The following is a 27,504-nucleotide window of genomic DNA, read 5'->3' as shown; positions in this document are numbered from 1 at the left end:
ATTAGTCAGCTCTGCCGAGTTAACAAGCAGCCTGCAGATCTCAGTGACTTTTATACAAATGTCTGCTTCTTGTTCATATTATATCAAATCAACTAAACAATAAAATAAGAAGTAAAATAGTCAGCTAAACTATAAATCCAAGGGATGGGGATTACGCGTGATCTATTAAATTGGTCACTAAAAACATGTGTTTTATTTTTTTTTATTTTTAAAGATTTTATTTATTTATTTGACAGAGAGACACAGCGAGAGAGGGAACACAAGCGGGGGAGTGGGAGAGGGCGAAGCAGGCTTCCTGCTGAGCAGGGAGCCTGATGTGGGGCTCAATCCCAGGACCCTGGGATCATGACCTGAGCCGAAGGCAGACGCTTAACGACTGAGCCACCCAGGTGCCCCAAAAACATGTGTTTTAAAAAAATTCAAATTTGTCTCAGTCCAATATACACATGTCACAAAAGAGTTGAATTGGATCCTGATGTCAATAACTTAAAATTAAAACCTTTAAATTTAATATAAAACAGTTTAATACAAAGAAATTGAAGAAATAAATTGTAGGACATTTGGTCAGAAGCTTTAAATGTTTGTTATACTCCTTCGTTGTACACCAAGGTTCAAGAAAGGCCAAATATTAGAAAGATGTTTCCTCTTCATAATGAAGACATTATACATAAAACATGTGAATGGATGGGTCCTCCTCTTAATGGAGACATTATATATAAGATATGTGAATAGATACTGTATAGAAACTGACTAGCCAATGTAACCCCCAAATTTCCAAGTAACATATATGGGTGCAGGCATAGATCTTTTGCAGGTGTATAAACAGTTGTCTTTGAAACATTAAGCACACTTTGCAGGTACACAGAGGATGATTGACTCCTGGACCTCAAAGCTTTCTTTGGAATAAGTCAGACATGGTTTCACTTGTGGGAATCTGGTCAGATGTCCCCAGAGTCTTCCCATTCTTGAAGACCTGTACTTAACCTGAGAATCCCTTCTCTACTCAGGGCTCCTGGAAGACCCCTGACAGTCCAATGCTAACTACTCCATTTGGGTCAGTCCTAATGAGACGTCTTAATGCCAGGCCAGGCTCTGCTAATAGCATCAGCATAGCATCAGAAATTTGTTCAGTGCAATCTATCAGGAATGCAGTGCTCACGTGGCCAAACCAACATACTTTCCTGGAGCCTTTATCCAGGCAGGCTTGCCAGGGACCCACGGAAACAACACAAGCTTCACATGATGAACGGTATGACATTCATTTGCTTTGTCTCTAAATGTAACGATATCTGTAGACGTAGACCATAAAAAAGTAAAACCAGAGGCTAGAAGTGAAGCCCCAGATACTTCCCCACGAGTCACCAAAGCTTACTTCTTAAAATTCTCCAGCCTTGAAACTTAGCAGCCCGCTGCGTGGTAGCTAGAACCCAGCCCAGGGTAGCTGAGCACTCCGTTCCGCGGCCCCCAGCTGCAGGGCTGCAGACCCGGAAACTGCACCAGTCAGGCAGCTGGCCTGGAGTCACCGTCCCCTCAGGAGCTGCCATCCCGTGTGCGCATGTGTAGCTCTGAGGCCACCTTGGTGCACCTGTACCTGAATACTTGTCAGTATCTGCCCTAGGGCTCATCCAGGAATGCCCAGTACAGCATTGTTTTTAGATACAGTTCAACTGTCCATTGGTACTGGACTGTACTGGAAAGGCTAAATAAACTGCGGTCTAAACCTGCTATAAGAAATGAGATAGCAACACGAAAGGTCCCAAGTTATATCGTTGGATGAATAAGGTAAACTGCAGAATGACACACACAGTGTATTATTTATGTTAACGCTGCAGACAGTTCTCTAGCTGTATGCAGAGACGGGTCTGGAAGGGTACACGCTGCACTGGTAATCGTGGGGACTCCCGAGGAGAGGGGTGTGGGGACTGGGATGAGAGCTGGCCGTCAGAGGGAGGTAGAGGTGGAGAAAGCGAGCTGTATGGGTTGAGGTGGAGTCTGGAGGTTGAGCCTGAAGGATTTATGATGGATTGAGTAGGGGCGGGTGGGGGGTGAGGGAGAGGGAGACGTGAAGGGTTGTGACTCGAGCATCTGGGTTGAGGATCCCGGCATTTTCCAAGATGTGTAATCTGGGAAGGACCATGGTTGGGGGAAGGGTGAGGAACGGGGGTCAAGGGTTATGTTTCGTGTGAGTTTAACATTCATTGTGGCTATGAAACCACCTTCCCCCCCAAACAGAATTATCAGGTAGATGTTGCCTGGATCTCCACACAGAGGTGTGGCTTAGCAATCATTCGCTCATTGTTTTCTCTAACATCTGTTGAGCACCAAGGGCCATGCTACGGGCTTAGAGAAAAACCAGGAAGGACTTAGTGAACAGAATAGACAAGTCAACTGAAAAAATGTGAACAGTGTGAAAAACAACCAATTTGAAGGGGAAAGATATTTCCCAAACCAAAGCTCCTACGATGCTATTAAATAGTGTAGTTTAGGAAGCAGGATGGCTTGCCTGGGGGAGACAGCGCATTCTGAAGGATCTTTTTTTAAATTTTATTTTATTGTTATGTTAATCACCAAACATTACATCATTAGTTTTAGATGTAGTGTTCCATGATTCATTGTTTGTGCATAACACCCAGTGCTCCATGCAGAACGTGCCCTCTGAAGGATCTTTTAAGGAAGTGGAATCTCAAAGGACAATCGTAAGGTGAAACTGAGCAGGGAGAGATTGGTGGAAAAGTGGAGGGAAGGAGGGTGTCCAGGCAGAGGGAGCTGCACAGATAAAAAGCCTGTTTCTGCTGCCTGATTCTTCCTTTACTTCGCACGGACTCATTTAGGTTTTCAGCAATTGGTAGAGTAGGCATCTGAAGAGCAGGTGTCCTGCTTCTGGGCAGTGAAGTCGTGTAGGATTGCCACCCTTTGCCCGCTGGCAAACATTATGATTTTCTGGTGTTAATGAGGTCAATAAGCTGATCCCTTGTTGGTATGAGCTGGTTTTTCTTTCTTCTCTGCTGTTCAGTGTTTGTAGACCACTATGCCAATAACTTGTGCCAACCATGTCACAAAACTTGGCCCCTCACACTGAGCTTGAAGTCGGATCATTGTTTCTCCCTCAAAAGCTACGTTTGTTTGCAGATGCTTATAGCAGCCTTACTCATCCTAGCGGAAACAGTCCCAAGGTCTGTAAAGCGGTGAATGGATAAACAAAATGTGATATGTCCGTACAATAGGACACTATTTTGCAATAAAAGGAACAAACTCTTGACACACACAACAGTATGGATGTACCTCAAAAAAACATTATGCTAAATAAAAAAGCCAGACATCAGAAACCACAGGTTGTACGACTCCATTGATCTGACATTCCAGAAAAGGCAAATCCATAGAGACAGAACGTAAATGAGTGGTTGCCTGGGGCAGGCAGTAGGGATGGGGGTCCCGGGTGACTGCACCTAGGCACAAGGGATCTTTTCGGGTTGGTAGGAATGTGCTAAACTTAGATTGCGTGGTGGTTTTAACTCTCTACATTTACTAAAAATTTCTGATTTGCACACTTAAACCATGGGCAAGTGTTATGGTATGTAAATTAAACTCCGGTAATGCTGTTAAACAGCAACAGCTAGGCTTGGGTTGTAAAATGCCAGCATGAGCCGTGACTGCTTCCCGTGGTCAGGATGGTGGGAGAGCGACCCTAGTGACAGGGCATTCAGTGTCGTGGAGAAGAGGTTGCACCTGCGTGGACTCTGCCAGGTGGGGTTCCTGGCCACGAGGATTCCTTCCCTTTTAACCAATATGGGGTCCCTGGGACGTAAGCTCGAGAACTAGGTGCTCTAGTCCATGGAGAGTTTCATATAGTGTCGTCAGGAGGATTCCTTGGTGTTCAACGGAACTACCTCCCTCGTGTTAAGTCAGTCATTTTCTAGATGGTACAACAAGCAGATATACTCAGAGTTCATTGGTTTTCAAAACACACATTTCGCTCTCACTGGGGAACACTTTCATGCCACGCTTACATCCACAGGACAGCCGGCCAGTCACTGGTTATCTCTGGAAGAACTGCTGGGGGACCAGAACCATGCTTCCCACATCCTGTGTATCCCAGTGTGGGACAGAGGCATTCAGTAAAGATTTGGTGACCTGATGAATGCATGAATGAAATGTTCCTTTGCTGTAAGTTTTATTATTACTTGCTATGGGCAGGAGCGAAAAGATGAGAGAGAAGTGGGGTTTCCCCCCCCTTCCGTTGTCTAAGCCCTTCTTTCTGTTCTCTGCTTTTGTCCCGTTAAATGTGGGCACATCCCAAGGCCTTGCCTGGCTCACTCATCTCATCCATTATCTGATGTCCCAGTGGAGATTTTAGTCTATATTTTCCCTGCGTGTCCCTCAGGCACCTCACACGCAACATCTTTTAAAGTTAATTAATCCGGGATAATTTTGCTTACCGGTGTTGCTATGACCGTACTCAAACCACAGAATTGTAGACTTTCTCAATTACCTCTCTCTTGTTTAGGGAGAACACCCCCCAGCTTTTCAGTATCCAGCTTCTACTTTCAGGGACCCAGGCCTGGAACCCCACATTTACAGGAGTCTTTTCTCTTCCCTGGCAGCCTCAGATGCTATTATTTTCCTCATGGCAGTGCTCCTGTCCGCTGCCACGGTGCTTTCCTTTCTCCCTGGCCATCGCCATTGCTTACTACCTGATGGTAAAATGGAAAATTGAGCTGTTTCAGCCCCTCTCTAACCCAGGGGCTCTCCCCCTGCAGTAGGCAGGGAGGCTTGCGGAGGGCGAGGGCGTGGCCCCGCCTTCAGGCTCTGATTTAGTGGCTTGAGGGGAGGAAGTTGATAACTTGCATTTCTAGTAAGTTACCAGGTGAGGCTGCTGCTGCTGGATTAGTCTGTTCAGTGCACCGCTGTTAGGTTCACCTTCCTCAATTAAAATTTGTCCCGATTATGCTACCCTTTGCTGGAGTCTTCCATTGGCCTAGGACCATTTCCCAAGAAGGGTGTAGTAGAACGGGGACATCACATTAAGTAAATTTGAGTCATATTACTTTCTGTTGTAAGGAGAAAGTCAGTCTGGTGCTAGTATGTCTTTAACACGTTTCTAATACTTATTAATTGCCTTTTTAACAGAGCAAGCTGTAAGCTTAACGCCTCTGTCGCCTCTGTCGGTAATTCTCTGAAATGTATTGCATGATCTTGTTTTCATTGTATATATTTTTCAATGGCAAGTGTTAAAGGACTACAGTTTGAAACACTGGATGTAGGAATGGAACCCAGAAGTCTCAAAGAATTCTTATGTATCTTCTAGTGGGTTTCATACTTTAGCTTCTTTGTCTATCACATGTGATTCTTTTGACTTATCTGGAATTAATTAGGTTGGAAGGAAGATAAGGATCTAGCTTTTTTCCCCTGTCAATCTAGTTTTCCCAAGACTTTTCTTCTTCTTTTCTTATTATTTTTTAGAGAGGGGAAGGGGCAGAGAAAGAAGGCAACAGAGAATCTCAAGCAGACTCTGAGCCTGTCTCTGGGCTCAGTCTCACAACCCTGAGATCATGACCTGAGCCAAAATCAAGAGTTGGGACACTTAACTGACTGAGCCACCCAGGTGCCCCCCCACCAATACTTTAAAATAATCAGTCTTTTATTTATCCTAAATAGTTCATGGACCAGTAATATCCTCGGAAAAAAATGTTTGCAACTTGACAAAGGATTAATGCCAACATGTCTTACAGGTTGCTACAAATCAATATGGAGAGCACTTTTAAAAAAGGACAAAAGGAAGCAAACATACAGAAAAGTTACAGACCTTATGTAGTAATTGTTAGATTTATGCCCCCCACCCCCACCCCAGGACCGTATCAGGGGTGGTGGAATGTGGGTAATGGGCGCTCACTACCATTGTGGATGAGAGTGCAAATTGGTAATGCCCAGGTGGAGGAGAGTATGTATCAGGATTAAAAAATTTAAATGCTAATATGTCTTTAAGATCTCTCTAATGCATATTGACATTTTTAAATTTTAAAAGTGTGTATACTCTTCGACTCACTGCCAGGAATTCATTCTAAAAAGTACTTACACAGCTGAAAATATTTACAAGCATGTACATGGAAGCATTAATTTCTCTTGAAGGAAGTTGAAACTAATGTCTGTTAATTGGTGATTAGTCAAATAATGGGCTGTAATCTGTTCCATATATGTAGGTATTAAAAGATTGAGGTAAATGTATAGTTATGCTCATTGAAAAATTTCTAACTTGTATTGCAAACTAAATAAAGTCATAGAAAATGCACATAGTATGAGCCTGTTCATACATTTTGTAATAGCATGTGAATTTATAGATGGACTGAAAAGATACCAATGTATGGGAATATATATCTTTCTATAGGGAAATGAAGGCAGGACTTTACTAATAGTTTATCCTATTTTATATATTTTTCATGATGAGAAAGTATTACTTGGGTTTTTTTAAGGCAAGGCTCAAAACTATAGTGTATAGTTTAGTTTATTACCAATCTTGTAAAAATGTGCATAATATATATGTGCTTCAGTATATGGGTGTGTATGTTTTTTTAAGAAAAGCATAGCCTGGAATGAAACACACTGTTGACTGGGGTTATCCCTATGTAATAAGGTTATAGGGATTAAAAAACATCTTCCTAGTTCCTTAGATTTTGATAAAAGTAATACAGGGTCATTTTAATCATTGAGTTAACCTCTTTAAGATAGAGGTTGAATACAGCAAGGTTCTAGCCATCCAGAGGGGTGTGCTTACTGTAAATCAGTTCTTTGTTGTTCTGGCTGGAGCACGTTCTCCTGAGTGAATCCTCCAGCACCTTCCAGTCCTGGTCCTTGAATAGCTCTTAATCTGTGATGGCGTCCACAATGGTTGTGCTGTTTGAACTGTAGGTAGGAGGATGAGGCGGTCTTGGTGGGTTTGTTTGTTTGGATAATAATCTGTTAAGCCCTCTTCCTCTCGCCAGCATTCTTTACTGGCATATCTACTTAAATTCTCAAACTCTTTTCCAAAACCAAATAATCCAAAGGGCAAACATTTCTTGGCACTTAGGAGAGAAAAGAGGTTCAGGTTGAAGTGTTTGCTGACCACTCTGTTTTCTTCTGTAGGGTAAAATACTTTTAAAAAATGGCTAAATTATTGTAACACCTGCGATAAATTCTTTTACCTCTCTGTCACTAAGAATCTGTTTTCTGTTTAGCTATTCATTTATGATATATAATGTAATTATAATAAGCCAAAATAAGTTACAGGACCAGATATTTTGGTGCAATATTGAGAGATTTTTCTCCTTTCTTGTTATCTCCATAGTCTTGTTATCAGCTATTCACTAATATATTTATCAATGATCACCTAAATATTAACCTTCATATTATTCTTTTAATAAATGCACTTACTATTACACTTATGTAAATTGAAAATTAAAAAAAAAAAGCAATAACAGTCCTCCATAATTGTTTTCTTCCTGTCTTTCTTTCTAATCTGCATCCATTCAGTTTCAACATGGATTCTAAACTGATGAGGTAGGTATTGTGCTGGGGACGCAGAGAACAGAATGGGGCCCTGCCTTGGAGAAGCTCGTAAGCCGGTGGGGAAGACAGAGGCTAGTAAGATGCCTTAGGTGGCCACTCAGTCTTTGGAGGGGTGGTCCTGTGGGACAGGATTCAGGGAATACTGCGTAAGACTAGCATTCCTAGGTTAAAGGGAATCAACTTTTTAATGCTTTTCTAATACTGCCAAATTGTTTCTTAAAAGGATTGTCTCAAGTTACAAAATTACCAGCAACAAACAAAAGTAACTGATTCTTCACATCCTCACCAGAACTGAGTTTCATTAGGAAGACAAACCAAACCAAAACAAAAACTCGATACCCTAACAGGCTTAAAATTAAGCCTCATTATTGTTTCATTTGGCATTTCTTTTTTACTAGTGAAGTTACACATTTTCACATATTTTTATTATTTAACTTCCTCTTGTGAAGAGATCTTACTCACTTGGAGTCTTGGCATTGTTATGACGTGTTGCTATTTTTAAAAAATAGTTTATTGAGGTGAAATTCACATACCACAGAATGAACCACTTTAAAGTGGCATTTACTACATCTACACTGTTGTGCAAGCACCGTCTCTGGTTCTGAAACATTTCTCTCCTTCCAGATACTCATCCAGCAGTTTCTCCCCATTTGCCCCCCTCCCTAGCTTCTGACAACCACCCCTCTACTCTCTATCTTTATGGATTTGTTTATCCTGGATATTTCATGTGCGTGGAATCGTACCCTATGTGACCTTTGGGGTCTGGCTTTACTTAGCCTAATGTTTTGGAGGTCCTGTGCGTTGTAGCACGTGTAAGCACTTCATTCCTTTCCATGGCTGGATGATACTGCATTGCACGTATATACCACATGCAGTCTATCCGTTGATGGACATTTGAGGTGTCTCACTTTTTGGCTGCTGTAGACAGTGCTGCTGTGAACATTATGGGCATGCAGTGGCTTGGGTACCTGTTTTCAGTTCTTTGGGGCATCTACCCAGGAGCAGAAATGCGAGGTCATGTAGTAATCCTGTGTTTAACTTCTGAGGAACTGCCCAACTGTTTTCTGCAGGGGCTGAAAACATGTTACCTTCCCACCAACAATGTGCAGGGGGTTTCCCTTTTCTCCACATCCGTGTCAACACTTGTTACTTTCTGTTCTGGGGGTGTTGTTCTAATTATAGCCATCCTGGTGTGTATGAACTGGTACCTCATTATGTTTTTTATTTGCATTTTCCTGTTGACTAATGATGTTGAGTACTTATTACTATTCTGTATGTAGGTGGAAATATGAAAGAAAAAGAAAACCTTGCTTTTCAAGACCTTATTTTAAAAAATTTTAAGTGTTCTTTGAGGAAAAAAAATGTTGACTTAAAATTAAATGAAGCGACTCCAATCTGAGAATTATTAAGCCATTAATTTTGTTTAAACATCTCATTAAACATAGTTTTCATCATATAGGTATTTCTGAAGCAGAGGCTTCTGCCTCCAGTTTCATTTTTAAATTGAGTTTGTTTTCCTTTCTCCATCACCTGGATGGATTAGGGCTGTGATTAGTGGTTTAACTAGTGATTCTCCAAGTATGGTCCAGGGGCCAGAGTATGAGCATCACTTGGGAACTTGTTAAGACACGCAGGTTCCCCACCTCGATCTACTGAGGCAGAAAGTGTGGGGATGGGTCCAGTGATCTATTTTATAATAAGCCTTTCAGATGAGTTGGATGTACATGTAGGTTCAGGAGCTACTGCTCGGAATCAACATTTCCAGGCTGATCTTACATTAAAGAGCTCCTGTGGGAAATGTGATCCATAATTTTGACCTTATAGGCACCAACTGTTTTTTTTTAGTTAAAATAGGCGGACAATGTAAACAATTAAGTCGAATCATTTTCTAACCTCCTGTTTCAGAATTGCATGTATAAATATAGTATTACTTAGAAATTGCAGTTCAGTCTACAAATCCTATCAAAAAGATTAAGTATTTTTAAAAAAGCTGCTTTTGATCGTCGGTCAGATCTTTAAAAGAACGTAGGAGTTGTGTGTCCCTGATCCGTATCTTTCCCTCTCTCTGTGATTGTACTTGACCTCCTCGTCCTTCGGAGCCTCTGTTGTGAAGGTGGACAGTGTGAAGGCCTGTGTGGGGGCACGTAGCCTTTGCCGCCTTAATAGGAGCCCCTCAGGCCGTGTAGACAGCCACAGTGTACCCCTCTGCCCAGCGATGCTGCTTCAGCATACAGACCCCTCCCCTCTCCCTCCAGAACTTTTGAAAGGGGCCCCTTTCTTGCCGCTTCTTCCAGAAACTGGTGGAGAGTCAAATCCGTATCAGTAGCTGAACGCATGCTTTAGAGAACAATGACAGCGACACACTGCATAATCAGCCCAGTGGCTGGAAACCACAAATGTTGACTAGAAAGAGGTATGTGTTACCCAGTCGTGTGCTTATTGGATTACAGTTTAAGTTTTTTTTTCCTGCATGGGCTATTCAGATGGCAATAACACTTATATGTACTTCGCAGAGTTTTATGAGGATTTAACGCACACATTTATATGTATTAAAGCATGTGTGGTACATGGTAAACAGTGAATGTTTTGTATTTTTAGTATAATTACTTCATGTAAAAGTTGACTTCTTTCTACATAGAATAGTGTAAGCGTTGACATTTTTGCAAATAATACAGTTGAGTCCCCAAATCGACAGCATAAGCGGTGTGCTCTTTCAAAGGTGAGTCACCCACAAATATTGCCTTTCAGTCATATATTCATGAAGTAGCTATAGATTGGGTTAGGTGGCATAAGGGAGATTTTGACAGGGTCTCCTAAAGCCCTCTAGATTTTAAGATCTCTAGGTTGGAATGAATAAATGGTTAGGAAATGAACATTAAAGATGAGCCAGAAGATTTGAGGAAAGGTTTTCTTTAGGGTGGAGGGATTGAGTATATTTGTAGGCCAAGGGAGAAAAAAACGAACTATACGAGAGGAGATTCATGCTTGATACTAATTGATGGGATGTGATTGCAGAGCAGGGAGAACCCGGTGGGATTATGGACAGGAGATTGGTAGGCTTTTGAGTAGAGAAGGGATATGAGCAACGGTGAGGGGAACCAGACAGTTGGGTTCTAGGAGAGCAGGTTTGGGAAACAAGACCGTTGTGTTCAAATTTGAAAGCCCATCACATGGAAGAAAGATTACACTGGTTCTCTTTGGCAACTAGGGAAAAAACTAGCACCAGTGGGTAAAAGAGGAAGGCCAGACCTCGGGCCACCACAGAAAAGAACTGTCTGAGAGCCCAAGCAGGTACAAAGATGACATGAACTCAGTCTGGAGAAACGGACCTGGTTGGGCCCCCCAGTTATGCTCCTCAGCAGCGAAACATTGGGTGAGCCATTTAAATCATGGTGCCCCAGGCTCCTCCTTGACCCGGTGTACTGGGCTCAGGGCCATCCCTGTCTGGCAGTTCTCCTGTCTAATATGGCTCGTTTTGAAAAATTTAAGCTAATTTCCTCAAAGATACGAAGTTCACTTCATCCACCCTCCTCTGAAGTGGTCTGTATAATTTCTCTTAAGAGCCGTTTTCTTCTTGCTGCCACCATTCACCTTTTTCTGTGATTCCCCCTCTTTCTGTCCCTTTGCTACTTCCCCTGACTAGTATAGCGATAGAAACAGATAGACGTATTGAGGGGCCTAATTAACATCATTATAAGTTAATATTCTGTCAGGCCTCTGTAGCCGTTCAGCGCTGTTTGTGTGGGCAGATCCCGTAGTAATCCTAGACAGCTCACAACGTGAACTCTGCTTTGACTAAGCCCCACGAGAGCCGCAGATACCACAAAGCAAAAACAACTGGGAAGACCTTTCGCATTCACGCTAAACTATACATCTGGGGGACTTAAACTGTGGCAAGAGTTTTATTAACCCGAGAATGGCTTTCTCTGTCAAGTGCCTTTTCTTTCGGTGCAATTAGTTCAAACTCAGTGCTTTGGGATTTGTGCTTATGCGCACGCAGCATTCACCATCACGTAATTGTGGTGAAGAGTAAATCTGTGTGTGTGTGGCAGATGTCTCATGTCATAGGACAGGTATCCGTGATTGACAGTAAGCCCTAAATGGCGGATCATGTGGAAGGATGAGACAGTGCCCACAAAGAGAGGAAATGCCGTGCAAAGTTCAAATTTTGTATGTGAGCATTGGCAAAGCGCTGTAGTAAATTGGCATTTTCTTCACATTAGTCACGGTGCAAAAGAAGGCGGTTTTTAAAGCAAAGAGTAATCTCTGGAATTTAGCATAAAGACTCTTGTTAGTTTCAGGCTTTTTGCATGATGTTGCTCCTTTGTGGGGAACCAACAAAAAGCAAACTCCATCCATTTTTAGTTCCTGAACATCAAAGGAAGATGGAATGTTTCAGAGATTCCTTGTGCAAAACAAGAGGAAGAAATTTAGAAACTAATCAACGTTTCTGCTTACTGTATTTGTTCTAAGTCATATTGTTTCTAATTTTGGAATGCATCTGTTAACTTCTTTTTGTTTTGTGTTACTTCTTAGTATGTCACAGTAATATGTTCCCATTATCAGGATAGCAGCAGAACTGAGTGCTTAATTCTATTTGGTATCTGAGAATGTTATTCTATTTATACCTTGTAGTTTGGATAAGAATTAAATTCTAACATTTTGAAATTTATACATATGTATTTTAATGGTTTTACTTATTGATAGAGTGTGGAGAAAAGATAGGTACTTATCCAGGTACAGAAAATAAAGCATCTAATTGATTTTTGAAGTAACACTGCAAAGAAATTTTTACATTAAAATTTCCAGGAATGGAAACTTTTGAATTTTTTAACTGAGTTCATAATTACATGTATACTTATAGATGTAATTCTAGTCTTAGAACAGTGACAGTTAATAAAATGCTTATTATCTGTTGAGCAATTAATAGGAAAAACTGGATAATTTCCAAGTAGAGTCAAATTACCGTAATTTGTAATCATAACCCATGTTCTGAAGCTTTTGTGACTTCTCATTCTTAGACTGACAAATACATTCATGTCATACTCAGGCTGAAGCATGTTGATTTGATACCAAGATAACACTTGTGTAATACCACTCTCTTGTCATTTAAACTCACATATCCGTGTCTTATTCATTTCTTTAGGATGCATGTGCATTTTAGACAGCACTGATAAAAGAGTGAGGGAAAGAGAACAGAATGATATGCAAGGTAACCTGGCACAGGGGCTTTATCTAATAATCAGCTTTATCAACAGAGTCAGAGATCAGTCTTACAGACAACGTATGAAGGCAAGGCCGCTTCCTGTGGTAGGGGGTTTTATTGATGTAGTATCTAATTCCTTTATCAGTTTTCCTGGGCAGTTTACGATATAAGATGGAATTTAAGCACAACTAAGAGCATGGTTTTTTGACTTGGATTGGGTTCAAATTGACTCCAGGTTTGCAAAGTAAATCTGACGAGTTGCCATATTATTGGGTGCATTACCTAACATGTCTGGGGCTCATTTCACTCATCTAATATATACTGAAGCTTCCCATTCGTCGACGATTATGTTGTTTAATCCTCATTTAAACTTCACGATCCGCCTTCCCCCCTTTAAAAACGATTCAGAAACAGGGGTTTTTAAGGTTAGTAACCTGCCCTAGGTTGTCCAGCAGGTAAGTGGCAGACAGGGAATTGAACCCAGCAGATCTCTGATGCCAAATTTCAGGCTCTTACCTTCTGAGCCAGTGGTTCCCAAATTTTCCATAATTACCTGGAGAGCTTGATTAAACATGCATTGGTGGGCCCTCAAGTTTCTGATTCTGTAGGACTCCGCCTAAGGGCCCAATAATTTGTTATTTCTAACCAGCGCCCAGATGTTGATGCTGCTGGTCGTGAAGACCGTACGTTGAGAACTACTGCCTGACTCCATTCCTCTGAAGAACAAATTAGAGAATTCATGTGTTGCGCTTGGATTGATAATTTCTGACATCTGGTGACTATTTACCATGTCCTTGACACTGTTCTAAGTTATTTCCTTTTTAATCTCACATTAATCTTAAGAGGCAGTTAAATTGCAGGGAGAGGATAAGGGGGGTGTGATCACCACTTAAAAGAGAAGGAACCTGGGGTAGATAGAGGCTCCCAGTAAGGTGGTCTCCTAGTGTCTCAGGGGCAGAGCTGCTTGGTCTCCTTATTACTTCCATCAGCTGAACTGGTTTCAAAGGCCGGTGTCCCCAGAAGCAGATTTCGGGCTTTGGGAACATTGAGAGTAAAGGAGACACTCCCTTCTTTTCATCCACTGGTATTTTATGTCCTTGGAGGGGGCTATTGTAGGCGAGGCCTGGGAAGAAAGCGTTTCCCTCCTTTACGTATTGATCTCCCAGCATTCTGAAGGGTAGGTAACACAGTTTGTCATTCTGATGAATGATGAGATTCTGGAAACGAGCTGTATTTCAGTTGAACTATGTCATTGTTGATATTCATTAGCATGGATAAATGGGATTCCAGGTGATTCTGTATGTAGGAACTGTGTTGGTGGTGGTGCCCGTAGCTAAATCAGAAGGTATGTCCACTGATATTGGCCACCCGACAATAGGACATTCACTAACCTGTACTATTAGCCTGCCCAGGCTGCTCTAACCAAGCCAAGGAAAATCTCAAAATCAAAAATGAAGAAAGTGAGAGAGAAAAATCAACCCAACATTAAGTTTGAAACCCGTAGTGCTTAGGAAACTGTGGTTTCCATCATTCATTTTAAAGCTTAAAGAGAAAGCATAACAGAAAACTATAAAATAATCATGAAAGAAATTGAGGAAGACACAAAGAAATGGAAAAATGTTCCATGCTCATGGATTGGAAGAACAAATATTGTGAAGATGTCAATGCTACCTAGAGCAATCTACACATTTAATGCAGTCCCTATCAAAATACCATCAACTTTTTTCAAAGAAATGGAACAAATAATCCTAAAATTTATATAGAACCAGAAAAGACCCCGAATAGCCAGAGGAATGTTGAAAAAGAAAAGCAAAGCTGGCGGCATCACAATTCCGGACTTCCAGCTTTATTACAAAGCTGTCATCATCAAGACAGTATGGTACTGGCCCAAAAACAGACACATAGATCAATGGAACAGAATAGAGAGCCCAGAAACAGACCCTCAACTCTATGGTCAACTAATCTTTGACAAAGCAGGAAAGAATGTCCAGTGGAAAAAAGACAGTCTCTTCAACAAATGGTGTTGGGAAAATTGGACAGCCACATGCAGAAGAATGAAACTGGACCATTTCCTTACACCTCACACAAAAATAGACTCAAAATGGTTGAAAGACCTAAATGTGAGACAGGAGTCCATCAAAATCCGAAAGGAGAACACAGGCAGCAACCTCTTCGACCTCAGCCACAGCAACTTCTTCCTAGAAACATCGCCAAAGGCAAGGGAAGCAAGGGCAAAAATGAACTATTGGGACTTCATCAGGATAAAAAGCTTTTGCACAGCAAAAGAAACAGTCAACAAGACCAAAAGACAACCGACAGAATGGGAGAAGATATTTGCAAAGGACATATCAGATAAAGGGCTAGTATCCAAAATCTATAAAGAACTTATCAAACTCAACACCCAAAGAACAAATGATCCAATCAAGAAATGGGCAGAAGACATGAACAGACATTTTTCCAAAGAAGACATCCAAACAGCCAACAGACACATGAAAAAGTGCTCAGCATTGCTTGGCATCAGGGAAATCCAAATCAAAACCTCAATGAGATACCACCTCACACCAGTCAGAATGGCTAAAATTAACAAGTCAGGAAATGACAGATGTTGGAGAGGATGCAGAGAAAGGGGAACCCTCCTACACTGTTGGTGGGAATGCAAGCTGGTGCAGCCACTCTGGAAAACAGTATGGAGGTTCCTCAAAAAGCTGAAAATAGAGGTACCGTACAACCCAGCAATTGCACTACTGGGTATTTACCCCAAAGATACAAATGTAGGGATCCAAAGGGGTACGTGCAACCCGATGTTTATAGCAGCAATGTCCACAATAGCCAAACTATGGAAAGAGCCAAGATGTCCATCGACAGATGAATGGATAAAGAAGATGTGGTATATATATACAATGGAATATTATGCAGCCATCAAAAGGAATGAAAGCTTGCCATTTGCAACGGCGTGGATGGAACTGGAGGGTATTATGCTGAGGGAAATAAGTCAATCAGAGAAAGACCATGTATCATATGATCTCACTGATATGAGGAATTCTTAATCTCAGGAAACAAACTGAGGGTTGCTGGAGTGGTGCGGGGTGGGAGGGATGGGGTGGCTGGGTGATAGACATTGGGGAGGGTATGTGCTATGGTGAGCACTGTGAATTGTGCAAGACTGTTGAATCGCAGACCTGTACCTCTGAAGCAAATAATACATTATATGTAAAAAAAAAAAAAAAAAAAAAAAAAAAGAAGATAGCAGGAAGGGAAAAATGAAGGCAGGGGGAATCGGAGGGGAAGTCGAACCATGAGTGACTATGGACTCTGAGAAACAAACTGAGCGTTCTATAGGGGAGGGGGGTGGGGGGATGGGTTAGCCTGGTGATGGGTATTAAAGAGGGCACGTACTGAATGGAGCACTGGGTGTTATACGCAAACAATGAATCATGGAACACTACATCAAAAACTAATGATGTATGGTGATTAACATAACATAATAAAATAAAAAAAAAAGAAAGCATAAGGCAGCTTCAAAAGGCGACATCACATTGATACCTAAGTATTTTGTGTGTTTGGTTCCATTAGAAATTGTGTTGAGTGACTGGTATGTGTAAGATACTTACAAAAATAAAATATACTTGTCCCCCCTGTCATAGTGGACCCCACATTCAAGTAAGTGTTCAGTTAATTTATACAAGAGCATCTAAATCTAGAATTAGTGTATCCTGATACGTATCTTGTCTTAGAGTTACTGGTGTGATGATTTCCATGATGCCAGGATTTGAATCCCGGGACAAATTTTTCTTTGTCATGGGAGAGCCATTTAGTGGAGAGCTGGAGCAGGGTCCCAGGCCTCCTTACTGTCAGCTTGGACTTCTCCCTGATTTAAAATGGCTTTACTTATTTATTGTATGGATTTATCTCCCAGTCTTAAGCTGTGAACTTTGCAAAGGGTATTATGACTTATTGTTACTTTTTTGGATATTCATCTCTGTATTTTATCCTTGTTTTTTTTTTTTTTCTGTTAAGATTTCAAACACAGCCATGCAAACTCTAGACACAATTGAGAACAAAACGGAAATGCCACCTAGACACGTCTTCATTATGGTTAGGGTACCGAATTTTGACCTATGTTGTTTGATGGAAAGAATCACCGTGCATTTATTCTGGTCTGTTGCAGGTTAACGAAGCCCTTGTCATTTGCTGATTGTGTTGGGGATGAGCTGCCGTGGGGCTGGGAAGCAGGGTTTGACCCACAGATTGGCGTCTACTACATCGATCATGTCAACAGTAAGTTTTTCTTTTTTGTAAAAGTAACCCCCCCCCCCAATCTGGAATCATACAAAAGGGTAAACACTCTACAAAGTGAATTTTTTTATTTTAAACCCCACTTTCTCAGTGACTAATATTACCTGAAATGCCCGTTTTGGAATCTGGGGCATGTATGTACATTGGGCTTATGGGGGCAGAGACAGAGAAATGAATCTGTCTGTCTGTGTGTCTGTCTGCGTGGTAGGGGTGAGTGTTCTCGAGCGCAGGTGTGGGGGCCGGTGGAGACCATGAGCCGTCCCATGACCACTGCCCTTCAGAGTGGGGTTCCTCCTTTTCTGTCCTTGCCGCAGAGCTGGGCATGCTGGGCACGCCGCGTACAGCCAGGTCCAGTGGCTTTGTGTGTGCTGTGGTGGGAAGGGGGGCGACTGACATCAGCACCTCTCGGAGATGCAGCTGTACCGTGGAAAAGACTAAACCCTTGTTTTGTTTTGTTTCCTGATTTCTTTGTGGTTGTAAGGGGAGCACCTCTCATTTTTACAGCTTTTTAATCTGTCAGATCACTGGCATGGTAAGGCTAGGCAGAGGATTGCTGTGACCATGAACAACTTTTTAAAACACATACTCGAAGTATTGTTTATATGTCTGTGTGTGTGTGTGTGAGTGTGAGTGTGTGTATATTTACTCCCTACCCACCCCTTTAAAAAATGTATTCAGATGGATGCATGTAATACTCACTGATACTCAGTTTGCTTATTTCATTTAAAAGTGAGCATCTTGAGGGGCGCTTGGATGGCTCAGTTGGTGAAGCATCTGCCTCTGGCTCAGGTCATAACCTCGGGGTCCTGGGATCGAGCCCCGTATTGGGCTCCCTGCTCAGCAGGGAGTCTGCTTCTCCCTCTCCTCCCACCTTGTGCTCTCTCTCAGTATCTCTGTCTCTCTCTCTCAAATAAATAAATAAAATCTTAAAAAAAATAAGGATTTTGAGTAATATATAATGATTTATACTCTGTTATCTTATTTCTCATAGGTCTATTATATTAAAAATTTACATAATATAGTACTCTTTAGGGGCACCTGGGTGGCTCAGTCGGTTCAGTGTCTGCCTTTGGCTCAGGTCATGATCTCAGGGTCCTGAGATTGGGTCCCACATTGGGCTCCCTACTCAGCGGAGAGTCCGTTTCTCCCTCTGCCTCTGCCGCTCCCCCTGCTCGTGCTCTTGCTCTCTCATGCTCACTCTCTCTCTCTCAAATAAATAAATACAACCTTTAAAAAATATATATAGTGCTCTTTAATATCTTTAAGAATAATATCGTTATAAAAAAGTATCTTATTTGATGCTTGGTTATTAGTGATGGCTTGCAGCTGCCCTCGTGTAAGTATATGATAAAGTTTTTGAGAGGCACAAAAAGCCCATATTAATAACAATGATCTCTTAGAAACCTAAGAATGTTCAATATATAAAATCTGCTCACAGTACTTACATCAAATTTGAGAAAATATCCCCCCACTGATTCTCTGTCAGGGTCTTTTTTTGATCTGAGCAAATCCTCGCCTCCCAGGATGATTGGGAAGGGTTCCAGAACTGATGGAGCTGCCCCACTCATGCCTGACATCTGCAGAGGCTGAAGGCGTGGGGTGCTTGCTGAGGTGGGGGAGAAGGCTTTGTGCCCCCCGGCGGCCTGCTGGGAGGCTCCAGTCCCAGTGCGGTTGGGACACAGGACTGGCTTCCAGCAGTTCACACTGCGAGGAGGGGCTCTGCCTGGGAGACCACCGAGAGTGGACAGTAAAATGCTTCCCCTCAACCCAGCGGCAACCGGCAAGGCGGACAAGAGGGCAGTTAGGATGCTGGCATGGGGGGTGTTTGCTACCGCGCGGTGGGCGTGCAGGCGGCATGGTCAGTCACTGCGCGCTGGAGGGCTGCAAAGTTGTCCCGTTCTCACACGAAGATGGGATGGAGGGATCGAAGGAGCAAGGACTTGGAAGAATTAAGTCAGTCTTTCAGCGAACACAGGTAGCTCGTAATCTGTTGGAGGAGAACATCTGGCGCATAGAGTTTGGGAACCAGCGTTTATGCACACATTAGTTCAATGTAACTGCAAGTAATAGTTTCTGTAAGCTTTACTGGCTTGTAGAATATGATTAGAAGAAATGTGACTTTTGTGTAGAGGCATGTCTCCCTGAAAGCTTGTACAGATCCCATGGAGAATTCATCATTGTGGGTTTTAAAGTTAGCTTTCATTTTTATATTTTTTAGTAAACCTTTCTTGATTGTATTGTTATTTGTGGATTTTATTGCTTATCAATGATCAACATCCAAATATTTTAATGTTATAATGGAAGGGACTACTTTTGGTAAGATTCAGTTCATTTTGAACAGTTGAAACTCCTGATGTCATTGCAAATAAATAATTCAGTGGACTATCCAGAGTGTATAACTACTTAAATCGCACTTTCATACAGGTTTAGCTTTTTTTTCCTTAAATAATATTTATGGAAGCAGAAACAAACCTCCCTGTCCTGGTTCGAGAGAACCAGGCTCTCATGGCCCTGAAATGAGAAGCTTAATTCCCTCAGCTTCCCTCTGGCTACCTGTAGAGTCTCAGGTTCCTAAAGCCACCTTTCGGGCTTTCCCTTCTATCTCAGTGGAAAAGGGGTTCTCCTGGACCTCCACCCCCGAGAGCCCTCTGAATAGCTTTTATTTTTTGTTTTATTTTTTAAAGATTTTATGTATTTATTTGAAAGAGAGAGAGGTGGTGAGAGAGACTATGAGTGGGGAGGAGAGGGAAAAGCAGACTCCCCACGAGCAGGGAGCCCGATGCGGGACTCGATCCCAGGACCCCGGGATCATGACCTGAACTGAAGGCAGATGCTCAACCGACTGAGCCACCCAGGCGCCCCTCTTAATAACTTTTATGTCCCATCCTTCTCTTTCGTTTCTTTACCCATCATTTTCTGGTTTTAAAAATTTCTCCCAGCATTTCTTCATCTAGTGGTTCTTTTGTCTTCATATTTAAACACTGGAAACTCTCAAAATGAAACCAAACCAAAACTACCAAAAGAAACAAATAACAGCTCTCTCTCCCCAACCCCATTTGTACTCAAAAACCGTCTTTCAGCCCGAATCCCTCACCAGCTGTAGCCCTCTCTTCCCCTCCGCCGGGAAGCTTGCTTGAACTGCACTGTGGACATTGGTCTCCGTCTTGTCACTGAGACTGGGCTCACCTGAGACCCCACAAATGGTCACATCCAGACAGTACCTCTTCCTTCATCCGACAAGTCTCTTGCCACCGTGGGTTATTTCCTCTTCTACTTTACTCCTTGGGATTTCACGATACCTTCTATTGGAATTTCTTTCGTTCTTTTTTTTTTTTTTTACCATACCCCGCTGCTCTTACCCCCTTTCCTTTTGCCTGTCCCCGGCGTCAAGATTTCTGTAGTCGCCTTCTGTCTGCAGCCTGCAGATCCCCTTGGGTGATGACCTCAGTTACTTCCTGAGGCCGATGGCTGCCAAATGGGTCTTGTAAGTCTTGTCCTGGGTTCCAGATGCACGCAGTTGATTCTTACGAGGTGGCTCTTTCCAGTCTGCCCCCACTAGCGTGCCCTCCACCGGCTTGCCCTGCCACTGGAGGATGTTGTCCCTGTGTCGTGTGCTTCCTTGGCTTTCTGCCTCCCTTTGTGACATCTGGTTCCAGCCCTGAACGCTCTCTGCCCGGCGCCTGGGCCCTCCCTTGTGGCCACATCTGTCCAGGGCCCCTCTGCCCAGGCCTCGCTGCCTCCCACCAGCCTTCTCGGGCGTGCAGGTCCCTGCCCCCGTTCCGAATAAGGTGCCCTGTCCAGGTATTTCTGTAGTGCTAGGCCCTTAGGGATTTTTAAAAAAAACATTTGTCACATTGCATTTAAATTCTTTATTTGTCTGTTTTCCTCACTAAATTGTGAGCTTCTTGTGGACAGTGACTGCAGCTTCATTTCTTTATCCTTGGGTAGCTCATATTATGACGAACTCTTAAATGTTAGAAGGACGGAAGAGCTTTATTGTTTAACTCGCACACTGAAAGCTTTCTGTTTGTTTTTGAAGAAAGTAAAGTTCAAGGATAAATTACGCTTCAGAGCGTACCCTTCTGAATATTTAAAAACTTAATTGTTAGAATACAGGTTTTTAAGTCTACCATTTTGCTTTAGTGCGATAATGGTATCCCAGTGGCCTGATGGATTTACTGTGCCCTAAAGTGCCCAAATTACCCACAGCAAGTAGTTTTCCCAGTAAAAAGGATCTGGTCCATTATCTCATTAATCTTAAAGACATTCCTGTGAAGTAGTTTAGGGAACAAATGGTATTATCTTCTCATAACAGCTGGTCCACACATATGTTGTGTCTTGACATTGTATAGTTTCAGCATTATTTTCTCTTTATTTACAAAAAAAAAAGAAATAAAGCCTGTTTGGCTGTTTAATACTATTTCTGTGTAACACTATTAAATATCTAGGTGTAAAAGATTTGACCTTGACAATGAGTATCTTCAGCCTTAAGTGTTTTATGATAGAATTCTTTAGTGAGTTTGTGTGGAGTGGGGGTATAGATATTGGTGGGCGATATTTGTAACTAAAAGGTAATTATGAAGTGCTGTTTATAAGGTTTTGATATTATCAGCATAAGTAGAAATAAATCACTTTTTGGGTAGCTTTAGAGTTGTACCTTAATTTTTTTGTCTTTCTTTTGGTAATGGAGGTCTCATTTACATTAAAAAAAACACACAGCTTTTACGTGTGCATTTCCGTGAATTGTGGCAAATGTGTAAATCTTTTGTAACTGCCTGTCCAGTCAAGATGCAGAATAATCTCATCATCCCAGTAAGTTCTTTCCTGTCCCCTTCCCCACTGCTGCAGATTGTTCTGATTTCTGTCACAGTGGCTTAGTTTTGCCTGTTCTAGAACTTCATATAAACCGAGTACATTCGATTCTGTGGATGGAATCTTTCACTCAACGTATTTTTAAAGGAAAAGACTGCTGATACAATATTGTGGATGAATACTCATAGTACCTTTATCTTGATAAAGAACCCGTATCCGGATCATATAAAGAACTCCTGAAAATCAACATTAAAAAAACAAATAACCCAATTTAAAAAGGGCCAGCCACCTTAGATACTTCCTCAACTGTCTTCTCTGTCATCTGGCTCCCGTAGAGCCTCTTTTCCTGGTATTCTAGCAAGTACGATGTGGCTTCAACCTCGCCACACACTATCGAATGCTGCTCAGGACTGCCTGGGTCTCAGGACGGAGTGGAGAGCAAAGGAGCCTGCAGTGGGCTTCCACCACACCTCCAACCACCAGCCGCTGTTGCCTGCCGTGGGGCTGCAGCCCATTCCTGGGCTTCTCTGGGATGGTCGTGGGCGCCCCCTCGGTCCTCTGACAAGATGGAGTGGTTTTGTCTTGGAGCTTTTTTTGTCTGTCCCCATTTCAGTAACCACGGATATGGGAAATACAAGAGGTAAGGGGGATATAAAACAGCAACAAAATAGGACTTATTGCTGTACCATTGTTCTCTGAGTTCCAGCTTCCTTCTACAGTCCTCCTTGCTCTTACTTACTGTGTAGCGTCTTCCTTTGATTGTTTTATGTACACTGTCCTTGCTGGTGGTGGTTGTCGTTTTGTTTCGCTTTGCTGTGCTTGGTTTTTAGTTGTAATCAGCGGGAGAGATTGGATAGCACACGCTTACTCCATATTACTCGCACCGAACTCCTCTGTATTAGTTTTGAAGCATCCCATGTTGTGTTTAAATTTCATGAAAATTCCTCAAGTGTGTGTAATATTTCATATGGAGCTGTTTCCTTTAGAAGAAGGGAAATAAATTTGGGGCCCAACTATTTCATCTCTGTCATAATTCACCCTTTATATTTTCCTGGGAGGATAAACTATTAAGTTATTTTATAAAGAAAATTTTTAGATACTTAAAACATCCGAGTAAAGCCTATGATGGTGGTGGTGATACAGATTTTTAGTGAGTGTAACTAACAGTTGTTAGCATCACGAATCTGTGTAATGATCTGCATGTTTCATAGAATTGTCACTTCGGGGGTCTAGTCCCAATCACAGTTGTCCCTTCCTTCCATCTAGATGGAGGGTGACGAAGATGATGGTGCCCTTCTTCCTGCACCTGGAACCTTCCTTCCTGCAGAACGCTCCTTGTGTCTCCCCTCATTTGCTGTATCGAGTGTCCTCATATCTTGTCATCCTCAAAGATGTGACCTCACCCTCATGCCCCCCCATGCCGTCCTTATCTCTACAGCATTATTCTTCTTTGCCGTTACCATATGAACGACACTTCTGCCTCTATTTCTGGCTCTTGATTGTCCTAGTATTTTGTCAGACATTTCATTTATAGGACACTGCTACCTATTTTGCTCTCAAGACTTCAAAACAAACAAGTACTAAATGGGATTCTTCTGTTTTCCCTTTGACTTTATTATCTTTTGATACATTATGGTCCTCATGATTACTACATTGAAAAATTTAGAATCATTTTGTCAGTTCTCACAGATTTTTATCTATAATATAATATCAAATTTGCTCCTTTAGCTACTTGTCCACTGGCATTTTCCTAATTCAGACCCTCATTATGCCTTTTGTTTCTTTCTCTTTTTTAAAAAAAAAATTTTTATAAAAGTAATGCATATGTATAGGAAAAAAGTAGAAAATACAGATAAATAAAAGGAAGAAAGAATATCCATATTCACACAACCCAAAGAGAACTAAGTATTCTAAATCTCTTAGTGTGTATCCTTCCAGACTTCTTCATATTGATACACACACACACACAGAGTTTTAAATATTTTTCTCTATAAAATTTTTGATATCTCAAGTGGGATTATATTATATGTATGATTTTATAAACTTTTTTCGCTTAACATATAATCTTTTATTAAAAAATTTTGTGCACAATCATATTGACTCTTGGAGACTTAGTCGAGCTCTGTAGAGACAGTAAAACCTCACATTTCTGTCAGATAATTTTCCTCCAATACAGCTAAGATCTTTCCTGGCCTTCCTAGAACCTTTGTGGCACACCATCGCTTACAAAATGAGTTTCATATTTATTAACCTGGTGTTCAAGAAACCGCAGGCTAGTCCCTCTCGGAGTAGTAGTGGGGAAGAAATGAGACAACATAGCCGAGTGTGGGAAGAACCGCCGTTGGGCTGGCAGAACAAGTGAGAACAAGTAGAAGGACCCTCTCTATTCTGAAGGGCGTAGCCGTGGCTGCTAGAGACAGTGCTTTGAGCTGATACCCAAAGAATGACCTAGTTAGCCAGGCCAGGAGAAGAACGGGCTGGGGTTGGGCTTGGGCGTTGGGAGGATACCCTCTCAGAAGAAGAGAGATCACAAGTTAATGCCAAAGGTGTAGAGAGGCCACAGAAAGCAGGGCTTGATGGAAGGAAGAAATTCGGTGCCTCTGAAGGCTGGTGTGTGTGGGGGGGCCTTGGGGGTTGGCTGTAAAAGTAAAGGGCTGGTCCTGAGGGGCCATTGTCTGGAACCTTTCAGAGCCTTGTTCCATCACTGCCTGTTGCATGGAACCTTCCTTTTTCAGCCAGAGAAAACCCCGTGTCTAAACTGCCATGGCTCTTGGCCTTCCTCCTCTCAAAGCTTTTATCACTTTTTACTGGACAAACTCATTGTGTGTGTGTTTTTTTTAATTCGTGTGTCACAATTTCTTCTATATTTTGTAAGTTCCTTGGAAGGAGGGCCTCACACCCGAACATCTCATTTCACTTATATTGCATGTAGTAGGTGGTCAGTACTTGTCTGCGGAAGTAACAACAGATAATAAGCTCAGCAGGTAGTTTCTAAGAAGAAAGAGAAGGACAGTTACTCATCCTTGTGTCACCTGTTCTTCCTGAGCACAGCAGAAAGAACAGAAATAGGCATGACAGACGGGGATCATACTCTTCAAGAATCTAATGTCATCTTCCATGATAAGCTCTTGTAACTCACAGCCTGTTCTCTGTCTATAAAGCTCCACATCCGAAACTGATGGAGTGCGAATCCCCTTCAGGTACGGGACGTTGCCACAGACATCATGGGAATTATATTGCTTTCTGATACAGTGATTTCTCAAGGTCACCAGGTCTTAATACAAAACTACCACATTTTTATAATATTTTTTTAGTATTCACATTTAATAAATATTCTTTACAAATCCGTTCAGCAAATATAGGCGAAGGAGGTGAAGCACAATCCTGCTTTATGAAGCCTTCTTCTGAGGTGCCTCTGGGAACCCTCTTTTTTAGCTCACATTTGCATTGTACAGCATTTCGGAAATGTAGACGTTCCCACTGAAGCTCTTGTAGCATACAGTATTTAAACCAGCCTACCGGAGTGTTTCTGCTGATCTATCCAAATAAATGCAGATCGTTTTTTGTTTTGTTTTGTTTTGTTTTTTAAGATTTTTTTTTAAAGATTTTATTTATTTATTTGACACAGAGAGAGACAGCAAGAGAGGGAACACAAGCAGGGGGAGTGGGAGAGGGAGAAGTGGGCTCCCCGCAGCGGGGAGCCCAATGCGGGGCTTGATCCCAGGACCCTGGGATCATGACCTGAGCCAAAGTCAGACGGACGCTAAACGACTGGGCCACCCAGGTGCCCCTGTTTTTTAAGATTTTAAGAAACTTTATTTATTTATTTGAGAGAGAGAGCATGAGCAAGGAGGAGAGGCAGAGAGAGAAGCAGACTCCCCACTGAGCCGGGAGCCTGACACAGGGCTTGATCCCAGGACCCTGGGCCGCTTAACTGACTGAGCCACCCAGGTGCCCCAATGCTGATCGTTTATTATTATTATTATTATTATTATTATTATTATTATACTTTATTCATTTCAGGGTCAGTCCATGTTACTTTCAGTGTTTTGTGGCAATTTAACTGTTGAACAGGTATCTTGTGGAAAGTATGCCAGTTCCCCAGTATGTAGGGAAAAGATGATTGGATGACACCTCTGAAGGTATTGAGAGAAAACTAGGAGTACATACCTTACTCTAACTGTTATAAATTTTTCACATTTTTCATATGCATTTTGCGTTTGTAGTACCACTTTGGTTGTCTAGTTTATTAGTTCTGTATCTCACTATAACATATTATCTCAAAACTTAGTGGCTCAAAATACATTTATTACCTCATGGTTCCTGTGTGTCATGAATCCAAGCAAGGCTGAGTGGAATCTTCTAGCTCACGGTCTCACAGGCTGGCTGTCCTCAAGGTGGTAGCCAGGCACAACTGGAGAAGGATCCGCTTTCACGCTCACTCACATGGTTGTTGGCAGGATTCAGTTCCCTGTTGGCTGTGGGCCAGAGGCCCCCTCATTCCTTGCCACGTGGGCCTCTCCATAGGCCAGCTTACAGCATGGCAGTTGGCTTCATTACAGCAAGAACGCCAAGAAGCGCCAGGGAGGGAGGGCACGCACAAGGTGGCAGCCATAGCCTTTGGTAATCTAGTCCAGGTCCTACCCATCACGTCCTCTCTCATGTATTCACTAGAAGCAGATCACTAGGTCTAGTCCATATTCCTGGGGCGAGAGTACGAGGAGGTGAGGATTATTGCAGGTCAGCTACAGTTAGGAAAACTTTTTTAAGACCATAAATTTCCATTTGGTAGAGGATGAGTTCTGTACTTTGAGTCAGCTTGCAGTTATATGTTGGAAATGAATATAAATATTACATGTTTGTATAGCCAGAGACCTGAGTTATAATGAATATCTTAAACTGAGAAGTTTTGGCTCTTACTGGCTGGTGTCTGCCCATTCTCCTTATTCTCCGGATGGGGAGGCTGCCCCACCATGCTGATGTCCATCAAGGCTGAAGGGGCTGTCCAGTCAGGACTGTTGCCTCCTGCATCTCTTTAGACATTGACTCCAAGCATATTTTTTTCTCATAATTACATGAGATATGCCTCTTTTGTGTGTTGAAATACATCTTTTAAAATGAGCGTTCAAAATACTACGGTAGAGGAAGCTCAACTTCTGTTCCCAGTGGCTGTGAAGTGAGGGTTCCTGGCCTGAGGCAGTGGTTCCAGTGTATCTGGCTGACCCAGGCCATTTTTGTTAATCACTCAGGACCTCTCTAAGCCCTGAGGGGACCCAGGCTTCCCAGCCCGAACCACCTCAGTTTAGTGTTATCCCTTATCCTTAGAGACCAGGGTAGTTAGACATTTCCAGAACCAGCCTGGCCCCTAAAGATTCTTGTGTCCACATCAGATCACCTCATATCATTGTCTGGGTTTTGACTTAAAACCCTACAACAAAGGGTGCAGCCTTTGGGGCCAACCAGAAACACGGACATTAAGACTGAGAGTCACATGCAAAAACATTTTAAACACAGTGTATGTCCCTGGACATTCCAGCAAATTTATAAATTAATTTTCCTGCCATAATTTACCAGGAGCAGGTTCTCATATTCATACAGTGGCCAACCCATATGACCCAACTGTTTTGATAGTAAGTGATTTAATTTAT

At 42.2% G+C, this 27,504-nt stretch overlaps 1 protein-coding gene across 1 annotated transcript in view; it reads left to right on the top strand.

The window, feature by feature from the left end:
• Positions 1 to 27,504, top strand: part of WWC2 (WW and C2 domain containing 2) — a 202,904-nt gene that overhangs the window by 82,656 nt on the left and 92,744 nt on the right. The window contains exon 2 of the mRNA XM_032413686.1: positions 16,917 to 17,026. Within this exon, the coding sequence (XP_032269577.1) occupies positions 16,917 to 17,026 (110 nt within the window). The remainder of the gene's footprint in view (positions 1 to 16,916; positions 17,027 to 27,504) is intronic.

The sequence above is a fragment of the Phoca vitulina genome, unplaced genomic scaffold (assembly GCF_004348235.1).
Source record: "Phoca vitulina isolate PV1807 unplaced genomic scaffold, GSC_HSeal_1.0 scaffold15, whole genome shotgun sequence".
In the NCBI taxonomy this organism is placed as follows: domain Eukaryota; kingdom Metazoa; phylum Chordata; class Mammalia; order Carnivora; family Phocidae; genus Phoca; species Phoca vitulina.
This window is presented reverse-complemented; position numbering and strand designations above follow the sequence as displayed.